Source organism: Hyaena hyaena, unplaced genomic scaffold, assembly GCF_003009895.1.
Source record: "Hyaena hyaena isolate Hyena2069 unplaced genomic scaffold, ASM300989v1 scaffold_291, whole genome shotgun sequence".
NCBI lineage: Eukaryota > Metazoa > Chordata > Mammalia > Carnivora > Hyaenidae > Hyaena > Hyaena hyaena.
Window position 1 is genome coordinate 830,191 of NW_024080921.1, and position 24,397 is coordinate 854,587.

The 24,397-nt window shown below is 36.6% G+C and overlaps 1 protein-coding gene and 1 long non-coding RNA gene across 2 annotated transcripts in view; one reads left to right on the top strand and one right to left on the bottom strand.

Moving 5' to 3' along the window:
- The window catches only part of NUBPL (nucleotide binding protein like), a 214,477-nt gene extending 191,855 nt beyond the window's left edge, over positions 1–22,622 (bottom strand). Inside the window, exons 1-3 of the mRNA XM_039247126.1 lie at positions 22,500–22,622; positions 21,773–21,920; positions 18,929–18,963 (exon numbers count right to left, since the gene is read on the bottom strand). Coding sequence (XP_039103057.1) covers positions 18,929–18,963; positions 21,773–21,920; positions 22,500–22,607 — 291 coding nt within the window. The 5' untranslated portion in view covers positions 22,608–22,622. The remainder of the gene's footprint in view (positions 1–18,928; positions 18,964–21,772; positions 21,921–22,499) is intronic.
- A 52-nt stretch (positions 22,623–22,674) lies between these two features.
- Positions 22,675–23,921, top strand: LOC120241782. Its single transcript, XR_005530949.1, has 2 exons — positions 22,675–22,769; positions 23,710–23,921. It is a non-coding gene; the product is annotated as an uncharacterized LOC120241782 (long non-coding RNA).
- The last annotated feature ends 476 nt before the right edge of the window (positions 23,922–24,397 follow it).

A 24,397-nucleotide genomic window follows, 5' to 3' on the forward strand; every position in this document is an offset into this window, starting at 1 on the left:
GAATGGGTAAAGTCAAAAACAGTAAGTGTTGGTAGGATGTGGAGAATAAGGAACTCTTGTGCACTGTTGATTCCGAGAATGTGAAGTGGTGTGGCCACTGTGGAAAACAGTGTGGAAGTTCCTCAAAACATTAAAAATAAGACTACCCTACAAACCAGTAATCACAATATTGGGTATTTACCCAAAGGATACAAAAACACTAATTTGAAAGAATATATGCAGCCTATGTTTACTGCAGCATTATTTACAATAGCCAAATTATGGAAGCAGCCCAAGTGTCCAGCAAGAGATAAATCGATAAAGAAAATACAGCATATGTATGTGTGCATAAATATATAAATACATGCAATGGAATATTATTCAGCTATAAAAAAGAATGAAACCTTGCCAACTGCAAAAACATGGATGGAGCTAAGAAAAGTCAGAGAGTCAAAAAAAGACAAATACTATATGATTTCACTGATATGTGGAATTTAACAAACAAAACAAACAAACCAAGGGAAAAAAGAGAGAGACACAAACCAAGAAACAGACTCTTAACTACAGAGAACACACTGACGGTTACCAGAGGGGAGAGGAGTGGGGGATGGGTGAAACAGGTAAAGGGGATTTGATGAGAGTAGAGTAATTTACAGACTTGTTGCATCACTATATTGTATGCCTGAAATTAATATAACATTGTATTTTTAACTACACTGGAATTAAAAACTTACAAATTTTTTAAAAACCTTACAAAGTGGTAGGATTCCATCCAATTATAACAATTAACAAACCTCAAGCAAGGATATAGATTACTTATTAACATGTGAAACACTATAGACTAACAAGTATTGTGCCCTTCTCTCTTGAACAAAAGTTGACTAGAAAAGTTCAACACATTTCCTGAATTTTCACAATCAAGGGCAATTCTACTGTATACCAAATCTGAAAGTATGCATATTTTCCAAATACATGGGAAAATGTACCTGATAACAATTCAGAAAAACTGTGTACATCATTCCTGACTCCTTCCTCTCCTCCCCGCATGCAGTCCTTCATCAAGACCTACCAATTTTGGGGTCCCTGGATAGCTCAGTGGCCTAAGCATTTAACTTCAGCTCAGGTGATGATCTCATGGTTCATAGAATTCGAGCTCTGTGCTGACAGCACAGATCCTTTGGATCCTTTGTCTCCCCCTCTCTCTCTCTCTCTGTGTACCCCCACTCTCAAAAATAAATAAACATCAGAAAAAGGCCTACCAATTTTACCTCGTCTTCCATTTCTACCATCAACACCCTAATCTAAGATATCACAATGCTCTCCTGTTTAGGTCAGCATAATAGCCTAAAGTGGTTTCCTGCACCCAGTCTAACATCCTCTCCATTTCTCCATGTGACAGTAAAGTAAGTTTTAGACAAATCTGATGTCTATCCCCTGTTTAAAATTGTTTCCCATTCAGATAAACCTAAAATTCCCGACATAGTCACTAAGGCTACCACTCTCCCTCTCACACTGATTCACTACCTCATTGGCCTTCTTCCAGTTCCTCCACACCACCACACCCTCATGCTTCTTTCTACTCAGTTTCCAGGCACAAAAGTCCTTGCTCTGTAGGACCTTCATCCTAACTGGGAGAAAAGGGAGGAGGAGGAGACATGGAAGGAGAAGATGAATAAGAATTACCTTGAAAAAACTGAAACAGAATAATGTGACAGAGAGTAATGGTGGTTGCAGGAAGGCAGATGATTAATATTATTCTCTCTGGGGAGACTTCCCTCAACTCTCAGATTAGGTTCAGTATCCTGTTAAACGCTCCCCTGACAACAGTACTTCTTTGCGAGACTTACCACAAATGTATATAAACAACCTAGACTGCTTTATTCACCACTCTATCCAAAATTCCTACCGTAGTGTCAAACATGCAGCAGATAGTTAATAAACACACTGTAAAGGAATGCCTTGTGTTCCCAGTTTCACAAACTTGAGTCATAAAGCCACAGGCCATGTGATGTAATTAGCTAACCTACTCAACTCTGCCAAAACCAAAACCAAGAGTCACCAGGATAGGTTCTCTCTCCCACTCCTTCTCCATGAGCCTCAGCAATACCCTTTCTGCCACTTCTGATCTACTACTGCCTATGTCCTGTTCCCTGCAATGTTTCATAAGACACCCACTTAAACAACAGCTGGCTTCCAAATTCCATATCTAATCATGTATAAAAATAAAACATCATTTATATTATCACAATCATTTCCATGGCAAATATGAAAATATCAGAGTCCTAACTCAAGGACTACAAGGAGAAGTAGCAGCTTTGCAGGGGATTTTGTCAAAGGCAGATGTTAGCTCAAGTTCCATTTATAGGGCTTGTTTCCAAGCAAATTTGTTCTTTCCTGACTTCAATTTCCTCCTATAAAAATGACATTTGATAGACTCTCTATATTTTCAAATTTCCCTTTTTCTTTTGATTACTTATAACATCCTTTAGTAACATGAAATCAAATTTCTTTTTTCTCCATTATAAAAACAATTTCTACCACCAGACTATTTTTGCAAAGATTTGATGCTCAAAACACATATTATTTATAATGAGGAAAATTCTTTTAAAAGAATTGATATTCACAAGCTCTGTGGTGTGACCACTGTCAGAACAAAACTGAGAGCTAATTAAGCTGAACAATTCTCATTAAGTGAAGAAAAACAGGTAGTATTAAGATTTGGCTCTTAAGTACTTGGTCAAATGCCTATGAACCATGGTGTCTAGAGAAAGTTCTACCCCAGTGTGTTGCAAACATCCTTCTTATTCCAATTATGTTCTCCACACCACCTCACCCCACCAGAGTGGTCTGATCCTTCTTTTGAAACTTAATCCTTTGGAAAAGAAAAGAGATCAGTCGTCTAACTAAAAAGCCTCTCTGCTGTTTAAAAAAAAAATTCCCCAAAACGTCCTTCCCCTGGATGAGTGCCACCCTTAGTCGTGCACAGCTGGTGCTTGCTCACAAAAATGCTCCATTCATAAACAAGCCCCCTCTATCCTATTATCACTGGCATCTATTAATTTTCAACTGTTCCTACCATAATAAAATTTCTATGCTATACAGTTCTTGAAAATAACCATTCCCATCAGTACCTAAGTCATCTTGACACAATTTTATTTTTATTCCTCAGAGAACTCCTAACAAATCAAAGCTTACCACTATTTTAAGACAAAGAAAGTAAGGGAAATGGCTAATAAAATAACAAGCAGACAACCACTTAAAGCCAATGTGCTACAGCAATTATAACATTTTTTTAATGTCAACTTTTTAAACTCTCTTACAGTTGCTTAAACCAAAATCAAGAAAGCCCAAAGGAAATGAAATTTTGATAAATGCGACAACATGGATGAATCTTGAAAACAACGCTAACTGAAACAAGCACACAAAAAACACAAATTTCGTATGATTCCACTTATATGAGGTACCTAGAGCAACCAAATTCATAGAGGATAAAAGTAGAATGGTGGTTGCCATGGGCTGGGAATGAGGGAAATCAAGCTTTAATGTTTAATGGATACAGAATTGCAGTTTGGGATGATGAAATCGTCCTGGGGATGGAGATGGTGACAGTTGTACAATAGGGTGAATGCACTTAATGCCACTAAACCATACATATAAAAATGGTTAAAATAGAAAATTATGTAAATTATTTTACTATACAAAAAAAAATCATTTTCTTAACCATCCACACCCAGTTCATTAGCAAGTCCTCCTGTCTCTATCTTCAAAATATTTTTATAAATGTTTTTATTTATTTTTGAGAAAGAGAGAACAGAACATGAGCAGGGGAGAGACAGAAAGAGTCAAAGAGAGGAAGAGAGAGAGATAGTGAGAGATAGAGACAGGCAGAGAGAGAGAGAGAGAGAGAGAGAGAGAGAGAGAGAGAGAGAGAATCTGAACTAGGCTCCAGGCTCTGAGCTGTCAGCACAAAGCCCAATGAAGGGCTGAAACCCACAAATGGTGAGATCATGATCTGAGCTAAAGTCAGATGTTTAACTGAGTGAGCTACCCAGGTGCCCACAAAGTATTTTTTAGAAGGTAAATACTTATAACTACACCTCTACCACCAAGGTAAATCACAGTCCAAGCTATCATCTTTAGCTTAAACTCCTGTACTTAGATATTAGCCAAGTCTCCCTGCTTCTGTTCTTCTTCCCTTGAATCTATGTCTATAATTCAGCCACATCCTTAATATTAAGGAATAAATTAAATCATGTCACTGCCCAGATCATACTCAGGAAAAAAAAGTCAAAAACTTCCATCATAGTTCTTAAGGCTTTAACATGTTCCTGCCTACCTCTCCATGGGTCCACTCTAGTCACATTGACTTTCCTGATGTTCTTTAAAATAAGCCAAGTTGAGTCAACCTCAGGGCTTTTGCTTTTCCTTTGGACCAATTTCTTAATTCTTTTAGCTCTCAGTTCAAGGTCTTCAGAGAGCCCCTTCCTACAACCCTATCTGAAACAGCACCTTCTGGGGCATCTGGATAGCTCAGTCAGTTAAGCAGCCAGCCAACTCCTGATTTCAGCTCAGGTCATAATCTCACAGTTGTGAGACTGAGCTCCATATCAAGCTCCACGCCCAGAGCAGAGATTCTCTCTCTCCCTCCTCCCCTCTCCTCTCTTTTCCTCTCTCCCTCCACCCTCTCTCTCTTTTCCTCTATCCCTCCACCCCTGCTCACTCCCTCAATCTCTGTCTCTCAAAAAAAAATAAAATAAAAAAATAAAATAGCACCTTCCATCACTATCCCCTTATACTGTTTTATGATTTTTTCATAACTTATTACTACCTAACCTATATGTTTATTATATCTCTTGCACTAGACTATAAACTCCTTAAAAACAGAAACTTAAGAGTTTTTGACCACTATTTCTCCAGGACCCAGGAAAGTGCCTAGCAAATAGTAAGTATTCGGTAAATACCTAAGCAAATGAATGAAAGTATCTATTTGTAGAAGCACCAAGTATTATATCCTTCACTTTCATTTCATACAAAGAGACGCTATTAGACATTAAAGGAAATCATGTTATTTGAAATAACCAAGAAGAACCCACAATCACGCAATTTCCTATTTTGCCTTTTCAATCAGAGTCACCCCTTTAAAATGGAACAAACCCTTGAAACTGAAACAATGCTATCAGTGTGTCTCATAACACAAAACTCTTAGTCAATGTGGATTTTACCTCAATTTTTTAAATTAACTAATTAAAGGGGTGTCTGGGTGGCACTTAACGGTCAGTCAAGTGACCAACTCTTGATTTCAACTCAGGTCATAATCTCATGGTTCATGAGATCGAACCCAGCGTCAGGCTCTGTGCTGACAGCATGCAGCCTGCTTTTAATTAAAACATTTTGCTTGGTTTTGTTTTGCTTTTAAAAAAAGACTCTTCAATCAGCACCAGGCAACTCCTCTGATAAATGCTGCTCAGACCTTCCCCTTCTTTCCACCAATTCTCCACTAAGGAAATAGGAGAGACCACTGAGGTTCAAACTTTAAACATTACTGTAAATATAAAACCTTCCCTAACTTTATAAAGACTGGTCATTTCAGAAGATGGGCTACTGGATATCTATAATACCTGAACACTTAATTATCTTAATTGTTCACAGATGCCTTTAACTTGTCTGTCTCTGAAGCCATCACTTAAATCACATTTCATCTGGCAATGGTATGATAAAAACAATGAATTGTGCCTTAAATTCTATGACTGATTCCTCTCCATCACTAAGCAGATAAATGGAAATTTAGCATTTGTTATTCTGTTGCATATATAAGCACAAAGACCAACCGATAAAATCACAAACCAATAGGAATACGCCCATCCAAAATGAAAATTTTCATTCATGTTTCTTGGCCAGAATACTCTTTAACTGCATAGAATGTTTTAAATAGCCTAAGAGGATATGATACAGATATCCTCTTCTCCCTTAAACTGTATTTTTAATAATTTTTAAAGAAAATACATATGTGAAGAATAGGATTAGATATGTTAGGTCATCTTTTATTTAAGGAAGCCCAAAGAGCCCAAAGGATAGCACTAGATAGAGCCTTGATCAGTTTCCATGGTGACGGGCAAAAAGCCCCATCACACTCCAGATAACATTCTAGTACGTATTTCAGACCAAAGCCTATTCCAGAGTTTGGAGAAAATTTGTGTTTCTTATTCTATTCAGGAAAAATATAAACAGAGAGCAACCCTATCTCCATGCAGAGGATCCAGACTGCCTTTAAAGACTACCTGAGTATGTTCCTACCTTAATTTAAGAATGTTACATTGTTTAAGAGCCACAGGCATAAACCAACTTGTCATTTATTGCTCTTAGAAAACCCTAGCTTGCTATCTGTCCTGACAGTAATAAAATCATCATTTAAAGCAACAGTAAGCTAGAGTTCTTCCTTCCAACTCAGAAAAACAAGCAGTTGCACTTTATCAATCACTGAAGTAAAACATGCTGCCTGATTTCTTTAAGTGACCACTTAATATTTTTATGAAAGTACAAAGGAGGCTTATGTTCTTTTGGAAGATAAGAGAAGAGAGGAGAAAGACTTTCTGAAGAAGCTTAAGAATAATAGCTAAACAACAATTTAAAACAGTAATCCATTTTCTATAAAATTGGTTGATGTGGTTAATTTGGCAAAGCATTTGAGAGGCAAAGGAGGAAGCACGAACATGGTGAGAGGTTCAAGTTTATAATTATTTTGTCTTTTTACACCAACAATAAATAAAGACTCTTTAAAAGTCTTCCCCTTTCATCTGAACACTCAGTGACCCATTTCTGCCCAGCAGTGCTGACCCTGGCCCTTTCACACAGTGCAACTGCCAAAAGTGAACTATCACATGTTCCTGGCCAAAGGAAATAGGCTGGGACAAAATCTGCAACATGAAATATTTCAAGGCCAAAATTAAAGCTTTAAAATGCCACAACTGAAAACAATACTGTTCTAATTTCAACTTTATTCTCACGGCCTTCGATCGTATCAAAGCTTGTTTTAAATCTAATATTTGCCCATTTCCCAAATTTTCTGGCACACAAGAATAATATTTCAAATAGAAGTTTTTCAGAATTTGTTGTATATGTTTTAAATATAATAAAGCCCAGGAACTAAAACCGTTGGAGAATTCTACCAAAGTGTAACCTGTTTTCAATCACCTGGCAAGCATTTACCAAGTATATAATGATAGGCCACACAATAGTGGCAGATGATTTAAGATGCAGTCCCTGACCTCATGGAAGCTATGATCAACTCTAATGGCAGGAGATAAACATATGAACCAATACAGGAGGAAATGACATTATTTGAAGCCACTAGGAAGACTTCATATAGGAAATGCCAACATGAGACCTGAAGGATGAAAGCAGCTGGGCAAGGAAGGCAAAGAAGACTTTGAAGAACTGCCAAGGCCCAGTTGATGCAAAAAGTCAAGTGCAGAGAGGAAATTTAGGTACAGCCAACCATTAAGAACTAAGCCAAGCAATTTAGACAGACACGTGTATGTAGGAAGAACTATTCAACAATCAATATGAGGAATTATTATTTAATTCAAGGTGGTAGAGATTATGTAGATCAAATAAGAGTTTTTAGAAAACTCATCAGTGAAAGGTGAAAGAATTCTTACCAAGGTTAATGATAATGGAAAAAAGGTCAGCACTTAGTGACTGATATACAAAAGCAGAGTGGGAATGGAGAAATGAAAGACAAGGATGATATCAAGGTTTCTAAATAGGATACCAGGAGATCTGGTATGGTAGTTTTAAACACGGACACATATTTTTTGATACCCCTCCCATCATGAAGTTAGGTCTATGTCTCCTCCTCATGAATCTGGGAATGCATAAGAGTACTTCAATCCAGAATCTAGGCTAACTACCCTCTTTCTTCTCTTAGGTCAAAGAAGGCCATACAGCTTCCTTCTTATTCACTGGGTCACTAACTCTTTAGAGCCCTGAGCCACTATGTAAGAAATCAACTTGCTCCACTGAGGTCACCATGCAGTAAGGAAGTTCATATAACATTTGGAAAAGCCATGAAAACGCCCCAAAAATCAATGATCCCAGCTGAGCTTAGCCCTCAAATAATTGCCATCCAAGTATTAAGCATGTGTGTGAAGGGCTTCCAGACAATTCCAGTCTCTAGCCATTTGAGTCTTCTCTGGTGACGCTTCAAACACTGTAGAACAGAGACAAGCCATCCCTGCTATATTCTGTCTGAACTCCTATTTCACCAAATCTGTGAACCTAATGGGTATTGCTTTATATCACAAATTTTACGGTACTTTGTTACACAGCAATAGATAACTGAAATGGGTGATGGTAACATGTAAGTGAATTATTAAGAAATACAGGAACAGAAGTTTGGAAAGAAAGAAAATCATGGCAGTTCCATGTCAATCATTTAAATCTGACATATCTGTAGAATACCAAATGGAGATGTTGAGTAAACTAATGAAAATAAGGATTTTAAAAAAGAGACACTGAAGAAGTAGTATATGAAAATAAAGGGAAGACATGTATATATGAGAGAGAGAATAAGAAGGTATAGAAATGGATTAACATGAAAAGTCAGAGAGGAAACTGAAAAGGTCAGAAAAAGAGAGAAGAATTCAGACAAAATGATGCTGTAAAAGCCAAACAAATATTGTCTAAGGTGTAAGCACCTGTGGTCAGCAGTATCCAATGCAGTAGAAAACCAAGTAGAATTGAGAGAAAGGGAACAAATATACTTGGCAGACAGTTGGTAACTAGGAGAGGAAATTCAATAGTATGGTGATAAGAGGTCAAATTACAGAAGCTGAGAAATAAATAAAAATTGGGTAAACTGACACAGCCAGTGTAGACTACTCTTTCCCGTATGAGTATGGCTGTAATGGGAAAAGAAAAAGAGGGCAGAAGCTTGGGAGAAACAGGTAAAGAAAATCTGCTGTTTTATCCACTCACCTAACAAATAAACACATTTATATTTTTCAGTGTGTATGAGTAACATGAGTAGATCTATAGACCAAGAGGAAGGAATTAGTAAAGAAAGACTAAAGATAACCAAAAGGAATTTATGAATCAAACTGGTACAAGGCAGGAAATGAAGGACAGAGTCCAAATAGAGGTATAAGGTCTGATATCTCTTTCTCTGAGACAGGAGGAAACAAGAGATCATGATGACTGTATAAAGATGCACTTAATGGTGGAAGAAAATAGTAACTATGTTACCAATGAAAAGTCCATTATTCATGTGGATTAGGAGGCAAGACCACATAGTAGGACTAAAGTAACTAGAATGGGATAGAAGGCTTGAGAGTGGGAAAAGCTATCTGTGGTAAATGAAAAAGGAAGAAGACTGGAGTCAAGAATCAGCAAGTCATACAGTGATCCCTGCTCTGAATGGAAATGACACTCACCCAGTCACTCAGGTAGTAGATTAACTAAGATGAGGAGAGAGGCAGGGTTTTTTCAATTTTGCATTCCCATGCTCAGCAGAGCCCCTAAGAAATGACAAGCCTTCAATAAATGGTTGATAAATGAATAAGCAAACCTATATATGAAGGAATAAGAAAAATTCATCAGAAATCTATTCATTCTTTCCAGTGATTATAAAGTGATAATCCCCCACATACGTATGTATGAATAGTGTAGCTGTCATAATTATCAAATATTTGCAAGAAAAGTAATCAATTGCTATGAATATTTCTATTTTTTATCCTAAAATAAATTCTTACTTTTAGTAAAGACTTTTTTCTCTAATTGCAAATATATTTTCTGAGTCTCTTTATTCTTGGTAAATGTCCAAATTCATGAATTCAAATGCACTTATAAAAGACACATCTATCCAAGAATTACCTCTGAAATGAAGAAAAGAAGCAAAAAATAATCATTTTGCAAGTGTCCTTCTGAATCTCTTGCCCAATTTCCCTCAACCTTTAAAATAATTATACTTTAAACACTAACAGTGTACTCTTCCTCCAAAACAGCTAACCATAATATTGAAATAAAATATTTTATAAGAAATGTATCTGTTGCATATACAAAATTACCACTTAAAAAAACATGAAAAATAAGTCAACTTAATATAGTGCAACACTAGCATTAAAAAAAAGATGAGCCCAAACATTATGAACTTGAACTAAGTAGTATACGTCAGGATTTCACATATGTAATGATGAGAAACACAGTTTCATCCATATTTAATCCAAATTCAAATCATATCTAATATTCCAGATTATAATAACATGTCTAGGCTGGCATGTGGAATATTATAACAGCTAATAAGAATACCTCATATTAGCATTTATTATGTGCCAGGCTCTGTGCTTAGTGCTTTATAAACATTATCTCCTTTAATCCTTACAACCTTAAGAGGAAGTACAGGTGGGGTGCTTGGGTGGCTCAGTCAGTTAAGCATCCAACTCTTGGTTTCAGCTCAGGACATGATCTCACAGTTCATGACATCTAGCCCCATGTTGAGCTCTGTGCTGACAGTTCATAACCTGCTTAAGATTCTCTCATTCCCTCTCTCTCTGCCCCTCCCATGCTTGCACTATCTCTATCTCTCTCAAAATAAATAAACATTAAGAGAGAGGGAGAGGGGGAGAGAGGGAAGGAGGGAGAGGGAGAGGGAGAGGGAGAGAGAGAGAGAGAGAGAGGTACAGGCTAAAGTCATACAGTTTCCAAGAGGTAGAGCCAGAATCAAGACCTGTTTTGTATGACATCAACAAGCCAGACTAGTAACTGCTATACACATAACGATTAATGAAGAAAATCACAGTGTTTTAAATGGTGGTACATACTATGTTCCAAGATCATTCAAAGTTTCAAAAACCAAAACTTCAATCTTGAACTAAAACTTCCTAATTTTTCCTAACATGATCACAGAACTCCAAAAGCTTAAGATAATCTTAATTACATTTAGAGAAACACTCATGATAATTTGTGAAAAGGAGAAGTGCATCTGTAAAGACGTTAAGGAGTCACGGGAAGAAAGTATTTTGAGATATGAAAAAAAGAACTCTTTGAAGATAATACTGCTTCATTTTCCATGTTTAAGTTCAATTAAAATTCTAATTAATGATTCATTCTAGCAATGGAAAATAAGAGAAAAGTTCACAGAAATAGTCAAATAAGGAAAATGTATATTAACTTTTATTCTGAAATATTTCTTACAGAAAGCTTTTATTTAGCTACACATACTAAAAAGTGATTTAGAACTTACTGTGTGTCAGCCAGTGAGCTAAGCTCTTCACATATATTAACTCATTTAAGTTTTAATTATTTCATTTGTTCAGGGGGAAAAAGGCATCACTTAGCAATGAACATATTATAAACAACTTATTCAACGCTTAGAATTTGCCATAGAAATGAAATATATATGTGTATATATATTCACAATTACTCTTCATTTAATATGTTCCACTGTCATTATGAACATTTACCAAGAACCTATTATACACCATCACTGGACTAGGCACTGAAGATTAAAAAAAAAAAAGAGGAGTAAAACCAAAATCATTGCCCCTAAAAGGTTCACAGACTAGCATAGGAGATAAATAAACAAACTCTTAAAATAATATGGAAAGTGTTAGTTCTTTCCTCAAAACATCATAGCAGAGAAAACAGAGAGCATGGATCACCTCACAGAAGATCCACAGTAAGAGTCTGAGTAAGGCAGCAAATTAAGGACTAAAATGAGAGGACAGAGTCTAGAGAAATTTAAGGGGTAGAAGCAGCAGGTACAGGTGACTAATTTGAAGGTGGGCAGGAACCAAATGACCCCACAGGACAAAGTTGGTTATAGGAAAAAAGAGTTTGGTTTCACACATGCTGAGCTTGAATGTCTGTCAAGCATTCCAGTAGATGTCTTCAGAGACAACTAGACAGGCAGGTCTGGGACCCAGGAGAGAAATCTGGGCTGGTGATACATTTGGAATCAAGGACACATGGGTACTAAGTGGGACAGAGGGAGAATTGAGATTAGCAGATAAAGAGTACAAAATGAGAAGAGGGCTAAGCAGAATCATAGAATGCACCATCTTCTAAGAATCAGGAAAAGAACAGTGTATAGCTAACTAAGCCACAAAAAGTCCTCTCATCTCACACCACTTCTCAAAAAACCAAAGAAAACAAAACAAAACTTTGCATTTAATATACTGTAAAACCATTCTAGGTACTCAGTTCATCCATGCGGTAAACATTTACTGTATATTTCCTAAGTCATAAAAGCACTGTGCTAGCTGCTAAGGGTAGCCAAGGATAAAAACAACATAGTCTTTAATCATAAGAATCTAGCTGAGATTAGAATTGAGCTAGGAAGTTAAGAGCACAGGATCTAGGTTGGCATTCAAATCTTGACTCTGCTATTTACTTCCTGAGTGACCTGAGGCAACACAGCCTCCAGGTACTACTACTTCCTTATCTACAATAGGGAGCATAATAGTATCTATTCCCATATCTATTCTTATTCTTTGCTCAAGATGAACCAATGCCTGCCTGTATTGAGATTTCTCCTGCTGTTACTTAGAGTTTTCTTTCACTGTATTTACCCAACTTTCATGCTATGAAACATAAATGAGTTAAGAACCATGTCATGAGGAATAGTGCTTGACATATAATAAACACTCAATGAATGTTAGTTGTGTCATTTATTATTATAAAAATTACCAGAATGGTTGCTGCATCATCACCATCATAAATAGTGCTACTGGATTTCCCAAGATGGAAAAAGAAAGGAATTCAGGGAGCACGTCATTAAGCTGCCCCTCAGGGCAAAGCTGGCTCAGACAGTAGTACCTCTGTGTGAATTAGAATGCAGCCTGCAGGCGTGCCTGGCTGGCTCAATAGGTACAGCATATACTATACTTGATATTGAAATCGTGAGTTCAAGCCCCACATTGGGTCTAGAGCTTACTTAAAAAAATAATAAACAAAACATAAAAAATACTGCAGCCCACAATTACACAAGAAACAAGTAGTTTGAATTTCTTTTTTTTTTTTTTTTTTTTAAGTATTTTTATTTATTTCTAGGAGAGAGAGAGACAGTGCGAGCAGGGGAGAGTCAGAGAGAGAGGGAGTCACAGACTGAAACAGGCTCCAGGCTCTGAGCTGGCAGTCAGCACAGAGCCCGACGCGGGGCCCGAACCCACGAACCGCGAGATCATGACCTAAGCGAAAGTCGGACGCCCAACCGACTAAGCCACCCAGGCGCCCCTTGAATTTCTGTCATCACACAACCTCCCTGGACAAGCACCCTCATGCAGGATATAAACCAGGATAGCCATAAATGGCAGCCCAGAAGATAGGACATGTAAAATTGAAGAAAGGTGAAAAGAACACTCCTGTAGTAAGGTACAAGAAAGGCCGTAAGCGAGCAAGAACATAGCATATCCAAGCCCAAATTGGCCCTTCAAGTAACCTAGATTGGTTAAAACTAGAGCAGAAGGACCACTTAGAAGAGCTAAAGACAAACACACAAAGAAAGATGAAAGCCAGATCACTGAGGATCTTGAATGCCAATAAAAGGCATTCAGCAGTGACGATGAGCAGGGGAGTGATGTAATTCCAATAGCGCTTCAGTAAGAGTAATCAGGTATTATGTCTGAAAAAATCTGACCATGAGTAGGTAATGTATTTGATCACTGCAGTGGTCTAACAGTCCATGAGTTCTTCAAAGGCATGGACTGTGTGTCTCGTTCATTTCTGTATCTTCCAAACAAAGTTCTTGGGATGGAGTAGGCACTCAATAACTGTTTTAAGTATAAATGAATAAACGAGCTAAATAGTAATGTGAGCCTTAGTTAGGGTAGAAATAGTGGCAACAGAAAAATACATCTTAAAAAATACTGCAGAGACTGAAACAGATATTTGCTGGCTGATGAAATGTGGCAAGGATCGGACAGAATCAATAAAGACTATAAAACTGATAAATATTTTGGCACTAAATTACAGGTTTCTGTGAGAATCAAATACAATTATGTTCATGAAAATGCTCTATGGGGAAAAAAAAGGTTGCTTTTCTCTGGAATAAAAGCTACTCATTCTGGACAGATACACTACTGTATTTGACCTTGAATACAGCTCCTGATTTTAAGGCATTTATCTTCCTTTTGTCTTCACTAGATTATAAAACCTATAAAAGTATACAATGTGTCTACTCTGTTATGAAGCACAATAAGCCTTAAATGTTGTCTTAATTAACACTCACAGTAGAAACTATTATTTGAACCTAATTCATCTATATACCATCAAAATACACACACAACAGGTATACAGAAATATATACACACTTATATAAATACATACACACACACACACACACACAACACTATTTTGTGAATGCAGCCTTGACTGGCTGTGAACTCCCCCAACACATTTATTTTTCTTTATATTCCCAGGGTGTCTGGCAATGAGTGTTATAGGCACTTAAACTGTGTTTTGGACTAAAATGAACTGAAGTGAGTTAGATATCTTAGAGAGCATATCAGTGGCTTCTGGTAGTCTTTATGTTTCTTTCTCCCAGGAGTGCTCTTCTCATTATTTATTAAATATATATTGTAGAAAAATGATATCCATAATATGGTTAATATAGAAAAAATAAAAATAAAAACATATGATTGTCAATATGTATAATCAGTGGTGTGCCAGTAAATGTTTAATTAAGTGGCTCAGTGTGGGGTGGGATGCGGTGTCTGACTTTCGATATTTGTTTACTTCCATGGTTTAAATACGCACTGTGGCCTATTTCAAGGTAATGAAATGATATCAACTAGTTCCCAAATACCTGAAAATTTAACAATCAGCACTCTCAAACAAGCATGAGCCAGCTCCAACAAATCATTGGATGCAAAATTTATATATGTGGCACACATGATCCCAAACTCTGCTCTGCAATACTACCTTCTACATTCCCAAAGGAAAGTACAAAAGACTAGGAAAAGAGAAAATCCATACCCCATTCCTGTAAGGCCTTTACCTCAATCTACAAAGTAGTCTTTTTTTAAACTGGACGGATGATCCAACCCAAAAATTCCTTTTGCCTAGGCTAGTGACATCAGAACTATTCTGATCATGCACTCCAAAAAGTAAAAAATGTCTGAGCATACATCCCTAATATGTTAATATATTTGTTTATAAATTACATTAGAGCTGCCATATATATTATATATACAAATACAGTATAAATTCTAAAGTATACACAAAAAACAAATTTTAAAAGTTAAAATTTAATACAAACGGAAGAGAAAAATTTCCTTCCCATATCCCACTGGACTATCTTACATACACCCCTGGTGTTTACGAAATCTAGTTAGAGATTGGTAAAGTCAACATGAAAAGTAAAATGAATAGCTTCATGGACCCGTTTCCCTTTTCTGGATCTTCCCACTTCAATGCTGAAAAAAAAGCAAGCACCAACCCATGGAAAAGAAAGGAAGTAAGAGGGGTGCCTGAGTAGCTCAGTCAGTTAAGCTGACTCTTGATTTCGGGTCACGTCATGATCTCATGGTTCAAGAGTTCAAGCCCTGCATGGGGCTCTGTGCTAACAGCACAGCCTGCATAGGATTCTCTGTTTCTGTTTCTGTCTGTCTCTGTCTCTGTCTCTGTCTCTGTCTCTGTCTCTCTCTCTCTACCTCTCTCCCACTCATGCCCTCCCCCACTCCCTCTCAAAATAAATAAATAAACATTGAAAAGAAGGAAAGAAAGAAAGAAACAAAGAGCAAGGTCTTAAACAAAGAAAAGCAAATCAGAGACCTCATTTAAAAACAACACAGGGGCGCCTGGGTCGCTTAGTCGGTTGAGCGTCCGACTTTCGCTTGGGTCATGGTCTCACGGTTCGTGGGTTCGAGCCTCGCATCGGGCTCTGTGCTGACTGCCAGCTCAGAGCCTGGAGCCAATTTCAGAGTCTGTATCTCCCTCTCTCTCTGACCCTCCCCTGCTCACGCTGTCTCTCTCTCTCTCTCCTAGAAATAAATTTTTAAAATATTAAAAAAAATAAAAATAAAAAAAATAAAAAATAAAAACAACACAATACAATCCTGTGGACAAGCTCCACTGAATTAAGACTCCTTAGGAGTGAATCATTAGAGAGGCTCTAAAAACACCATCCTTATTGGAGTTTTTAACCCCATAAAGTGATATACCCTGGCCATCTATATCAACTCAGGCAAGCAAAAAAGCTGGGAGGAAACTTGGGTTTCCCTAAGGACCAAAAAGTGTCATCTAAGCAAGTGTAATATTAATAAAATCTTAAGTTGGAGGGTGCCTGGGTCGCTCAGTCAGTTAAGCATCCAACTCTTGACTTCTGCTCAGGTCATGATCTCATGGTTCACGAGTTTGAGCCGCACTGTCAGTGCAGAGCCTGCTTGCAAGTCTCTCTCTCTCCCTCTCTCTCTTTCCTTCCCCTGCTGGTGCATGAGCACACAGCCTGAATGTGTGCTTTCTTTTTCTCAAAATAAATACATAAACGATAAGCCAATAAAATCTTAAGTTGGGAAATACACAGAACAAAACTATGCCAGATGCATTTAAATCATATAGAACAGATAAAGCTTTTCTTTTCTATATTCAGGCTGTCCCTCTTGGCGGGTCACTTTGGCAGGTCACAAACATGCTAGTCCCTAATCAAAAACAGTAACTTTGCTAAAAAAAAAAAAAAAAAAAAAAAAAATCAAGAAATGAAGAACAACTTCATCAGGATCACAGACAATAAAAGGAAGATTTTACAAACATGTTTAAAAACACTTAAGGATATTAAAGGCCTCTAAAGAAATGAGCCAGGTAAAGTACTATTGCTTTTCCTTTCCTGTTACCAATTTCCCTGTCATACATAAAAGGCATTAAAGATGGATCTGCCCCCATCCTTGCTCCCTGAAAGAAAAACCACACAGAAACAGAAGGAAACAACAACAAAAAAACTTCTGAGCTACCATCTCATCAAGATTGACAATATTTAACATGAAGGAATCAACCCTTCTTTATTCTTTTCATCCTTTGCTCTCATATTCCATAATTGTTTCACAATGACTTAAGACTTAAAGCTTTGGCTAACGTGATAATCAAAAAGATTCCCACACCTACAAATTTATCTACCTCCCATCCACTGAATCTTTCCATTTCATCCTTCTTTAAAGAAGATGAGGTTTCTTCAGGGAAACTATATGCCCTAATAAAAATTATTTTTTAAAATGTACTATTGTCTCTTATTGCAATAAGGTTGCCTAACTCTTCAAATTCCCATTGAAACAAGAGAAAAAATAGTTTAAAACTAAATAAAAAACATAATCACACTAGAAAACAAAAAGGGAGGGGCACCTGGGCGGCTCAGTTGGTTGAGCGTTTGACTTCAGGTCATGATTAAGGTCATGATCTCTAGGTTGCTGAGTTCGAGCATGACATCAGGCTTACTGCTGTCAGTGCAGAGCCCGCTTCGAATCCTCTGTCCTCTTCTCTCTCTGCCCCTCCCCCAGCCTGTTCTCTTTCAAAAATAAATAAAACACTTTAAAAAGAAAACAAAGACGGTGACACTAGCAGATAAGAGTTTTCACAAACTCTAGATCCAGGATTGTCAAAGATGAGCATGCCTCAAAATCATACAGATGGCTGGTTAAAACACAGATTCTAGCTAATATAACACTGTCAAAAAGACTTCATAAAAAATTAAATTAAATTTAAAAATATGATGTATAGAAACACATACACACACACACACACACACACACACAGATTGTGGGACTCTACCCTCATGGTTTCTAATTCAGTTAAGTTTCAGGTAGGCTCAAGATTTTGTATGTCTAACAATTTCTCAGGTGATGCTGATTCTACTGGTCTGAGGACCACATTATAAGAACCACCATGCTAAGTAAATAGAGATCACTAAAAGGAACAGTTTTTATTAATTCTAATTAGCATCCTCAGAGAGATTCAAATGGATGATACAGCCACTGTTTTTCCAGTATGTGTAAAATAAGAAAGAGACTTGGAAAACTGGAAAAAATACAATTTCTGAATTTAAAAATAAAACTCAGAAGGGCTAAATAACAACTAAAACCCAACAAAGCAGTGTGGAAAATAGTCTAAGACATCTTCCAAAACATAAAGCAAACAAAAGACAAAGAAATGGAGACTATGAAAGAAAAACTAACAAGCATAAAGAGTTAATACCTATCTAATAGGTATCTGAAGAAAGAACCAACATACCACTTAAAGTAATCAAGGAAGAAATTTCCCTAAGCTGAAAAAGACTCAAACCTTGATACTGCTTGGCTAACTTCCAAGCAGGTAAAAAATTTTAAAGCCAAAAACCAGACACATATTTATAACATTCCTAAACTTAAAAGACATAAAGAAAACTCTAAAAGCTTTGAGGGGGTAAAACACAGGTTGTTACAAAGCAGTATGAATCATATGAGCATCAGAGATTTTATTAGCATGTAAGAAGAAAAAGGAATCTTGTTTATAAGCTTCAGAGATGCAATTATTTTGAACCTGGAATTCTACATCTAGTAAAACTACCAAATACGAAGGCAAAATAAAGACATCTTTGGAGATGTAAGAACTAAGAAAATGGACTTCCTGTCCATATTTATTTCCTACTTCTACTGTGAGAAATTATCACATAAGTCCAAAATAGATTTCAATGAGCTAAAATTGAGGTATTGGCAGAATCACATCTTTTGGAAGCTCTAAGGAAGAATCCATATCCTTGCCTTTTCTACCTTCTGGAGGCTGCCTCAATTCCTTGACCCCTTCCATTTTCATCATTATTAAATGTTATCAGTACCTATGGCAGACTTTTCAGTTCATTCAAGGAACACAAGTGATTATGGCTACACTACAGCCTCTGACAGAGTAAAATGAAAAATATTAGTATATTCTTTATCATTTCCCTAAAAAACATTTTAATCAATTAATATTTGTATTAATACACACCTACCGAATCATTCGCTGCTAGTGCAAGTGCAAGGTTCACTGTAAGAAACAAAAACGTAATTAAATTTAGTAACTTTCCTTCTACTAAAATTCAGTTTGACTTTTAATATTTTCAAGGTAATAACCAAAACATGATAAATTTTTAATAGATCTCCTATACTTGTAAAAAACAAAGACACAAGAATACAGAAAGTAAACAAGACAAAAGAGACTAATTTTTATAAATTACAAAATGATTCTGAATTTGAGATACATCACATATTAAACATTAACTATTAAGCAGAAATTTTTAGAGAATAATTCATCTCAGTGTTAGGGTCTCCTCCCATTCACATAATGGAACCACAGAGAATATCTGTATTAATCATATGTCATCATTCTAATCAAAAATATCTCAGGCATACATGTTCAAATGGAAAGAATTTTGAGATAGTTTGGGACAAGAATATATATAACGGAAAGAAATAGAATACCAACAGAGTTATACAGAGTTTAGCCTTATTTCTAAGGTTTAAGTATGCAGATAGAGCTGTTAGCAAAAAGTAAAGGCCAGCTCTTTGGGAGGGATGATATAATGATAACAAAACAAAAAAAGCAAGGAAAGGGCATTCACGGAAACACCTACTATGTGTCACAACTGCATATTTTCTCATTTATTTTCCTATTTAAATGCTGTCACAGGGGTGTCTGGGTGTCTCAGTTGGTTAAGGGTCCAACTCTTGATCTTAGCTCAAGTCTTGATCTCACAGTTGTGAGTTCAAGCCCCATGTTGGGCTCCACGCTGGGTGTGGAGCCAACTTAAAAAACAAAAATGCTGTCCCATTCCATGGGAACAGATGATCTGCTACCCAAAAACAAAAACCGTGTTTTAAGCAAGTACAAGCCTACAGACCCAACAAATTATATTGCATAAAACTCAAAAACCTTAGTGATATCATGAAAATACCTTCCATCTTTAACCACAGAGATGCAAAAGGATTCACATTACTGAAAACAAATAAATGTATTCTGAATTTTCAAAAAACAGGAAGAAGTAGATGCTAGAACCAAAGACTAAAAGCTTCTAAATTTAAAAAATGAAACATTAAATAGATGGATTGCAGGTCCTTAGAAAAGAACGTAAAAATATGAAAATTATAACATTAATTAATTAGGAACAATCATTAATCATTTTTAATAATAATACAGTATCTATCAAATAGTAATATATTAGAGGCCTATTATTACTATAATACTTAGTAAATTTTAGTTTCTTCAAAATATCCGAAAAACTCTTCCACAATTAACTTCAGGTAAAAGTGAGAAAAAATTGAACTAATAACACTATCTAGTTGGATATGTAGCTGGTTGTATAACTATAAAACTGCTATACTGGGAAATTACTAAATATGGTTTTAAGTGAAGACAAGATCTCCAGTAATAGTCACAGAACTCTGTACGAGCCCTTATTTCAAAATGTCATTGATTCCAATGGAACAGAATTTTAAGGTACATATGTCACTCAATTTAAATAGTCTGAAAAAAAATACAACATTTAAAAGGTCTTGCCTGTCTCGGACTATACCAAAATCAACAAATAAACTATAGTAAGGACAATCATTTTCTAAAAATCATCTGCAAAAAATGGGGCTCCTAGGTCGCTCAGTCAGTTAAGCATCTGACTCTTGATTTCAGCTCGGGTCATAATGTCACAGTCCTAAGACTGAGCCTGGAAACTGGCTCCAAGCTGGGCAAGGAGCCAACTGGAGATTCTCTCTCCCACTGTAAGTACTCCACTTTTGTAGGCACATGCATGGGTGCTTTCTCTCCTCTCTCTCAAAAACAAAACAAAACAACAGCAACAACAGAGAGAAAAAAGAAAAAAAAAAATCATCTACAAAAAGATAGGTTGGATAAAACCTGACCTAGCAGCCATTCCTACTGAAATGACTGCAAATTAAATATAAGGCAACAAGATAAAGAACATTTTATGACTCCAAATTAACAATACAAGTCACCTCTGTTGTGCAGGATTGGAAGGAAAGTTATTACCCTTTTACGTTACACTGGAATAATCTTTTTAGCAATAAAAATTTTATTTTGAAAAACTCTAAGAATATCTGGCTATTAGTCTTGGATGGTAACTCTTTTATTTCTGGTGGTACTTCCATGGATTCTGAAAGCAGCACTTCAGTCATGATGAAATCTACAAATAAAAAGAGCCACCAAAAACAAATCTCTGCTCTAGTATTATTAATATAAAAGACATATTAAAAGATTATATATTTTAAATAACTAAAACAATGTTAAACCTTTCCAAGCATTTCCAAATATTAGGTCATTGATTCTATGATATTATTGTTAAAAGAAAAATGGTCACAATAATGTAAAAATTCTCACTGCAACTGTATAGCTATACAAACACTGATAGACTGGAAATAAATATCAACTAACCAAAACAATTTAGTATTAAAGTTAACAAATGTTTAAAACGCAATAACAGCAACCAAATATTGAGAACCTACTACTTAGGAGACTCTGGGCAAAGGGGTTAGCTTATTTAATTTACATAGGCACCCTATGAAAAAGATTATCAGCATTGCCACTTTACAGTGGCAATTTCTCTCTCTGGGCAATCTGGTGGGCAATCTGACCACGTTTTCCTCAAATAAGTCAAACTCGTGCCTATGCATCTAGTTTTTTTCTAACTACACATCTAAGGTCCTAATCACTACCAACTCCTGAAACTAGGGAATCAGCTATTATGAATTTCACAAATAACTCCTTAAAAATCAAAACTGTAGTTTTAAAGCTGTGCATTCACCAGTTGGCATAAATTCCTAATCGAGATCATAATATCCTATAATACCTGCTGTAGTAGATTTTCCAACTCCACCTTTTCCAGAAGCCACAACTATAACTTGCTTTACACCTTGTATTGGTTTCTGCTTTGGAAGTCCTCGGGACAGGATTTGCCTTCTTCTTTGTTTTAGGGTCTCATTGTCAGCGCCAGAATACTTTAAAAATAAATAAATAAATAAATAAATAATAAATAAATAAATAGTTTTAAAATTAGCCACCTTCATTATCACTCTGTTAAAGTATAAATTTGGAGTTTGTAAGAGGAATTTCTTTTCTAGGCTAATTCTGATCTCCATTAGTTAGGTTTTTCATGATACCTATTGGTATTGACAATGGTAGAAAGATACTGTTCAAGTTGAAATTTATCTGCCAGGCTATGTAGACCTAAAAAATGGAAAGTTAATAAAATGCTTCGTGCAGAGTTAATACTCCAGGAGTTTTCTTTTCCTTAACCTATTTTCTAAGTAAGTCAACACAGAAAACAATGTACGAGCCACACATCCCTGTTTTAAGCATCTGTTGCATATCCCGTCTCGCCTCGGCCTATCCTACTGGGGGACTGCTTGTAAAGTGGTAACGTTCAACCAGCTGGGGTTTCAGTTTGTCACCGAGTCAGCGGGGGCCCGTTAAGGTCTTAGGAGGGTCCTCAGCAAGAGGCTATGCCAGGCACCCCAGCCCTGCCACCCTAGCATCTCCGTCCCTCCCGCTTCCCCCTGTCCTGCAGCATCACGGACCTGACGCCGACAAACCAACACTCGGCTTCCCCCAAGTGAGACATTGGTCCCACCGCCACCCCGAAGCGACACCCCACCAAGACGAAGCAAACGCTGCCACGACCCCATAGCACGGAACGCTGCTTTAAGCGCAACCCGGAAACCGTCGCGGCCGGCGTGGAGTGATGACGTCACGTAGTAACGCTTGGCTTCCTCTCCCTAGCAACTAACAGCCTATGAATTTCTTCAGCACAGGAACCCAGTTTGTTAATGCGAACATTTCGTAGCCAGGTACAAACATTTACAGCGTTTAACCAAATGTTTGTGCAGTGTTTTCACATTACCTCTCTATTTGGTCTTCACAGAAGTCTTGTAGCGGATAGATAGGAGACTCTAATAGCAGTGTGTTCTCTTTGGTAGTAAAAAATGAGACTTGACCCGACTGAAAAGAAGTAGGAAATGGTAAAACTTGAAAATGACTCCAGGTTTTCTCACCGCGCAAAATATGGTAACTTAATGATTCCCACTGTTTTACCTTTCTTCCCCTTATATTATGTACAATAATAGTCCGTGTTCATGTTTACTTGCTGTGTTGCTGACAGTTTCCTGAAAGAGAAGCCGGGTACTCTGTTAGGCTTGGAAAAGTTTCGCTAAGTCAGAAAGCAGGTCTCATGAAGCAAGCTTCTCTCAAGAAGGAAGTAAGACAGGCTTGAAGAAGAAGGTGTAATTTATTTTAGTATGAGGAATGAAATATTCTTACACCCAAAATGTATGAAAGCGAAGGAAATCGCTGTAAATGGGAAAGCTAATACAAAAATCCAGACCCAGCAAAAGGATCCTTTAGGTTGTAGGTTCGTCTACTCTCACATATTCTCCATAATATTTTCTAAAGTTGATGTTAATGTCTTTTTTTTTTTGCTTATCTGAAGAGAATGTGTTATACAATTATTCTAATTTGACCTTTAATTTTTTATCTTTAAGCATCACACAACAATCTCAAATAATTATTGCAAGGATTAGATATTACCAACAAAATACATTTAATTAAATAAGCTCTGGGGGGAAAAAAAACAATTCCTTGTTTTTTCTCGCTCAGTCTCACATTACTGCTTCATTTGGCTTATCACTTTCTTATTTTGTGATATGCTTTCTCAGTTAATTTTTATCCATTTTTATCTGCTCAATTTTTATAAATTGTAAATGAAGTGACTAATTTCTTCTTTGTGCACAGAGGAGCAGAAAAAGCCAATGCCAAGAGTGAAGAATCAAGCAGACCATAAGAGAAAATGTTTGCAAGGAGGAAAGGGAGAAAAATTGCACTGATTCATAATAGCTTTCCAGTTCCTGGTTCTAGTCCATAATGAGGTTCAGCCACATATCCTATTCATAGATCCATGAGATATGGATCTCTTTCCAATAAACTCTCTTTCTGCCTTGGCCTAATTTGGGTGTGTTTCTGTGTACTTATAACTATGGTAAGATATACATTTATAATATTTATCAAGATGCGCCCCCCACCCTGCAATTCCTTGTACCTCATATAGCCCTTCTCCATTTGGATAAACTATGTGGCATCATTTTATGAGACAGAAACATGTTAAAGAGATTGTTTCTTTGCTTTTGAATTTTTAAAATTGAGACTTTAAGGAGAATGAGGACAGGTCTGGCAAAGACAATACATTTGGGAGAGCTACATCGTATAAACACATGGTTTCTCCCTCCATGAGTTGGGATTATATATGGCTGCAAGTAGCAGAAAACTCTACTTTTCTTAAACAAGTACGGATATATTAGTCTCATATGAAATATTCACAAAGAGTCTCTTCAGGTCTGATGTAGTGCCTCCACTGTGACATTATGTCCCAAATTCATTCTTTTTGTTCCATCATCTTGTTATCCTTATTTTGTCACCTCACAAT